The 5894-nt window shown below is 41.7% G+C and overlaps 1 protein-coding gene across 1 annotated transcript; it reads left to right on the top strand.

Annotated features, from left to right (window-relative positions):
* The first annotated feature begins 1634 nt into the window (after nucleotides 1–1634).
* Nucleotides 1635–2567, top strand: LOC102402896 (olfactory receptor 148-like). The gene has a single exon (XM_006056096.2). The coding sequence runs from the start codon at nucleotides 1635–1637 to the stop codon at nucleotides 2565–2567; it is 933 nt and encodes a 310-aa protein (XP_006056158.2).
* Nucleotides 2568–5894: the final 3327 nt, after the last annotated feature.

The following is a 5894-nucleotide window of genomic DNA, read 5'->3' as shown; positions in this document are numbered from 1 at the left end:
GTTCATTGGATTTTCCAGGCAAGAATACTGGAGTGGGTTGCCATTTCATTCTCCAGAGGAAATCCCAACCCAGGAATCAAACCTGGGGCCTCCTGTATTGAAGGTGGATTCTTTACCATCTGACCCACCAGGGAAGCCCCCAAATCACATAATTCATTAATTAAAACAACATATATACATGAAAAAGCAGTAAATACATAAATGTACCTATAAATATGTGATATCTGTGCCAAATGAATTTTTAAATTATATTATTATTCCATTAAAATATATTTTGCAAAGATAATCATAAAAGATTTCATCTTTAATCAGTTTCCTTCTCTTTCTGTCTTGTTGCTAAGGTGTAATTATACCAAGCAGTTAATTGCTTCCTTGCTTAATAGGCTCTCTGACTTGGGGGATTAACACCCAAAGGAAGACCAAGGTTACTTAAAGCTTCTTTGGGAATTATTGCAGTTCCTTCCTAGAGTCAAAGAGGAAATTATATTGCAAGAAAGAAAAGCACACTGATATTTTTTATATTCTGTTTGAAAGTGATGGGAAAAGAGAAGAATTCTGGAGGTCTACCAGCAGACTGCAAGCGGATGGGAATTCAGCAGGACAAGACTGCTTCCTCTTCCTGCAGTAGGAGAGAAAAGTGACATTCAACTCAAATAGCACCGGCCAGTTATGTTCCCTCTTTGCCTTGTTAGTTCCCAAATTTTGTGCTTTATTTTTTAAATATTGACTCTCACCCTCTCCCACCCATCATAACCACCAAAATAAAATAAAGTAAGAACAGAGCTAGAGCTAGATAGGGTTTTAGGCAGTAGAATTCATGGATTGATCTATGATTCGATGATTTCACTGTGTTGGAAAAGTTCAAGCAATTTGGAAAAGATATGAGATGTGTTCAAAAAATGAAAATTGGAAAGGAGTCTCTAATATGCATACTCCTGGGCTGTCTACTGCCATAAAGTTGTTGTAGTTTAGTCACTAAGTCCTATCAGACCCTTTTGTTACCCCATAGCCTCCTAGGCTTCAGTGTGTGTGGGATTTTCCCAGTAGGAATACTGGAATGGGTGGCCACTTCCTTCTCCAGGGAATCTTCCAGACCCAGGGATAGAACTCGAGTCTCCCACTCCTCCTGCATTGTAGGCGAATTCAATACCACTGAGCCACCAAGAAAGTACTTCCTAGCCCCTCAATGTCCTTGGTAGAATTTCTAATTAACTTCAACATCATCTTGATGGTTAAACAAAGGTAATAGTTATTAGTGTCACTAAGCCATGTCTGACTCTTATGCCATCCCATAGACTGTAGCATGCCTGGCTCCTCTACTCCCCACTATCTCCCAAAATTTGTTCAAGTTTAAGTCTATTGAGTCATTGATGATATCTAACCATCTCACTCTCTGCCACCCTCTCCTTTTTCCTTCAATCTTTCCCAGCATCAGGGTCTTTTCCAATGAGTTGGCTCTTCAGATCAGATGGCCAAAATTTTTCAGCTTCAGCAACAGTCCTTCCAGTGAATATTGAGGACTGATTTCTTTTTGGATTCAAAGTGATGATGAATGTATTGGTATTGTGTCTGTCATAGCCTGCATCTTCATGCTTCCCTGTCTTTTGTCTCTCCTAGACCTTCCTCCCAAGAACATGAGGAACCACACAGAAGTGAATGAGTTCATCCTACTGGGAATACCTCAGACACAGGGACTGGAGACTGTGCTCCTTGTCATCTTCTCATTTATTTACCTCTTCACCCTGCTGGGAAATTTGCTCATTCTTCTAGCAATTGTCTCCTCCTCGAACCTTCACACTCCCATGTACTTCTTCTTGGGACTCCTATCGATTTTGGACATGCTATTCCCCTCTGTCACCTGTCCCAAGATGCTAATCTATCTCTCTGGCCAGAGCCAAGCCATATCTTATAAGGGATGTGCTGTTCAGCTCTTCTTCTATCATTTCCTGGGTTCTACGGAAGGCTGCCTCTATTCTGTGATGGCTTATGATCGTTTTGTTGCCATCTGTCACCCACTGAGATATATGCTCATCATGAGACCTGGAGTCTGTGTTGGTTTGGTCTTGGCAGCCTGGTTGGTGGGTTGTCTTCATGCCACTATCCTGACATCCTTTACCTTTCAGCTACCCTACTGTGGCCCCAATTGGGTGGACCACTTCTTCTGTGACATTCCTGCTGTCTTACCCCTGGCTTGTGCTGATAGCTCCCTGGCCCAGAGAGTGGGTTCCACTAATGTTGGCTTTCTGGCTTTAATGCTTTGGTTGAGTGTTTGTGTCTCCTACACACGCATTGGGATTGCCATTTTGAGGATCCGTTCAGCAGAGGACAGGCAGAAAGCTTTCTCTATCTGCAGTGCCCACCTCACTGCCATTCTCTGTGCCTATGGACCTGTAATCATCATCTATCTGCAGCCCACATCCAACCCTTTTCTCAGTGCCACGGTGCAAATATTAAATAATATTGTCTCACCCATGCTGAACTCATTAATCTATTCTTTAAGGAACAAAGAGGTGAAAAGCTCACTAAAAAAGGCATTCTATAATGTAGTATTTAGTGCTGTAGACTAAATTATGAGTTTTGTGAAGGATTTTAGATTTATTGTCTTTTAACACCCTTCTCCTATTTCTTCTTTTTTAAAAAACATTCTTGTGGTATAGCTTTTTTACAATGTTGTGCTCATTTCTTCTGTACCTTAAAATTAATCAGCCATACCCACGCATGTGCTAAGCTGCATCAGTCATGTCCTACTCTTTGCAACCCCATGGACTAAAACCTACAAGGCTCCTCTGTCCATAGGATTCTCCAGGCAAGAATACTGGAGTGAGTTGCCATTTCCTACTCCAGGGGATTTTCCTAACCCAGGGATCAAACCCGTGTCTCCTGTATCTCCTCCTTTGGCAGGCAGGTTCTTTATACACACTCATATATCCCTTCTTTTTTGGATTTCCTTCCCATTTAGGTCACCACAGGGCACTGAGTAGAGTTCCCTGTGCTACAGTGTAGGTTCCTATCAGTTATCTATCTTATACATAATATCAATAGTATTTATATGTCAGTCCCAATCTCCCAATTCATCCCACCACCACCCCCCATTTTCAAATTGGTGTCCATAGGTCTATTCTATACCTGTTTCTCTATTTCTTCTCTGCACATAAGATAATCTATTTCTTCTTTTTTGTTTGCCTTATTTTAATTTTTTTATTTTTTATTGGAGTATAGCCAGTCAACTATGCTGTGATAATTTCAGGTGAACAGCAAAGGGACTCAGCCATTCATATACATGTATCATTCTCCTCCAAACTCCACTCCCTTTTAAATGAATAAATAGTTCATGGAAAATGCTTCCTCACATTTGTCTTGTTCACTGTTGTATCCACAGGACATGGCTGAGTGATCTGGTAAGTGCTATGCATGAGCTTATTAAGTGAATGAATGGGTACCACTTAACCTTTTAAATTTGATGTAATTTAATATTTATTTACTATAAACAGAAACAATTTCAATAATTGGGAAACAGAACAACCACATACACTGATTAAAATACATATCCTCTTAAAGCTGAGGAAATGTAAAACCCAAATCTGAATGAACTCTAACCACTTTTCTCAATTCTCAGATCAGTGTTGTGATGACTGGCATGGCCAAAAAATTAAATCATTTTAAATCTTTCCTGTATCTAATACTTTAGTATGCTGCTGCTGCTGCTGCTAAGTTGCTTCAGTCATGTCTGACTCTGTGCGACCCCATAGACGGCACCCTACCAGGCTCCCCTGTCCCTGGGATTCTCCAGGCAAGAACACTAGAGTGGGTTGCCATTTCCTTCTCCAATGCAGGAAAGTGAAAAGTGACAGTGAAGTCGCTCAGTCATGTCCGACTCTTCGCGACCCCATGGACTGCAGCTTAGCACACAACAAAAAATTTTACTTAAAACATACATGCTCACACACACAAGCAAACACCAGTTCTTAAAATCTCACTCCATCAACAACACAACAACAAAAACAAAGAACTTGATTCCAAAAAGTGCGCAGAAGACCTCAACAGACATTTTTCCAAAGAAGACATACAGGTGGCTAATAAACACATGAAAAGATGCTCAACATCACTCATTATTCAGATCAGATCAGATCAGTCGCTCAGTCGTGTCCGACTCTTTGCGACCCCATGAATCGCAGCACGCCAGGCCTCCCTGTCCATCACCAACTCCCGGAGTTCACCCAGACTCCCGTCCATCGAGTCAGTGATGACATCCAGCCCTCTCATCCTCTGTCGTCCCCTTCTCCTCCTGCCCCCAATCCCTCCCAGCATCAGAGTCTTTTCCAATGAGTCAACTCTTCCCATGAGATGGCCAAAGTACTGGAGTTTCAGCTTCAGCATCATTCCTTCCAAAGAAATCCCAGGGCTGATCTCCTTCAGAATGGACTGGTTGGATCTCCTTGCAGTCCAAGGGACTCTCAAGAGTCTTCTCCAACACCACAGTTCAAAAGCATCAATTCTTCAGCGCTCAGCCTTCTTCACAGTCCAACTCTCACAGCCATACATGACCACAGGAAAAACCATAGCCCTGACTAGATGAACCTTTGTTGGCAAAGTAATGTCTCTGCTTTTGAATATGGTATCCAGGTTGGTCATAACCTTCCTTCCAAGGAGTAAGTGTCTTTTAATTTCATGGCTGCAGTCACCATCTGCAGTGATTTTGGAGCCCAGAAAAATAAAGTCTGACACTGTTTCCACTGTTTCCCCATCTATTTCCCATGAAGTGGTGGGACCGGATGCCATGATCTTCGTTTTCTGAATGTTGAGCTTTAAGCCAACTTTTTCACTCTCCACTTTCACTTTCATCAAGAGGCTTTTGAGTTCCTCTTCACTTTCTGCCATAAGGGTGGTGTCATCTGCATATCTGAGGTTATTAATATTTCTCCGGACAATCTTGATTCCAGCTTGTGTTTCTTCCAGCCCAGCGTTTCTCATGATGTACTCTGCATGTAAATTAAATAAACAGGGTAACAATATACAGCCTTGACGAACTCCTTTTCCTATTTGGAACTAGTCTGTTGTTCCATGTCCAGTTCTAACTGTTGCTTCCTGACCTGCATACAAATTTCTCAAGAGGCAGATCAGGTGGTCTGGTATTCCCATCTCTTTCAGAATTTTCCAGTTTATTGTGATCCACACAGTCAAAGGCTTTGGCATAGTCAATAAAGCAGAAATAGACATTTTTCTGGAACTCTCTTGCTTTTTCTATGATTCAGCGGATGTTGGCAATTTGATCTCTGGTTCCTCTGCCTTTTCTAAAACCAGCTTGAACATCAGGAAGTTCACGGTTCACATATTGCTGAAGCCTGGCTTGGAGAATTTTGAGCATTACTTTACTAGCATGTGAGATGAGTGCAATTGTGCGGTAGTTTGAGTATTCTTTGGCATTGCCTTTCTTTGGGATTGGAATGAAAACTGACCTTTTCCAGTCCTGTGGCCACTGCTGACTTTTCCAAATTTGCTGGCATATTGAGTGCAGCACTTTCCCAGCATCATCTTTCAGAATTTGGAATAGTTCAACTGGAATTCCATCACCTCCACTAGCTTTGTTCGTAGTGATGCTTGCTAAGGCCCACTTGACTTCACATTCCAGGATGTCTGGCTCTAGGTCAGTGATCACACCATTGTGATTATCTGGGTCGTGAAGATATTTTTTGTACAGTTCTTCTGTGTATTCTTGCCATCTCTTCTTAATATCTTCTTCTTCTGTTAGGTCCATATCATTTCTGTCCTTTATCGAGCTCATCTTTGCATGAAATCTTCCTTTGGTATCTCTGATTTTCTTGAAGAGATCTCTAGGCGTTCCCATTCTGTTGTTTTCCTCTATTTCTTTGCATTGATCGCTGAAGAAGGCTTTC

This window comes from Bubalus bubalis, chromosome 5, assembly GCF_019923935.1.
Source record: "Bubalus bubalis isolate 160015118507 breed Murrah chromosome 5, NDDB_SH_1, whole genome shotgun sequence".
NCBI lineage: Eukaryota > Metazoa > Chordata > Mammalia > Artiodactyla > Bovidae > Bubalus > Bubalus bubalis.
Note: the sequence above shows the minus strand (reverse complement) of the source record. Positions and strands in the feature narration are given on the sequence as shown.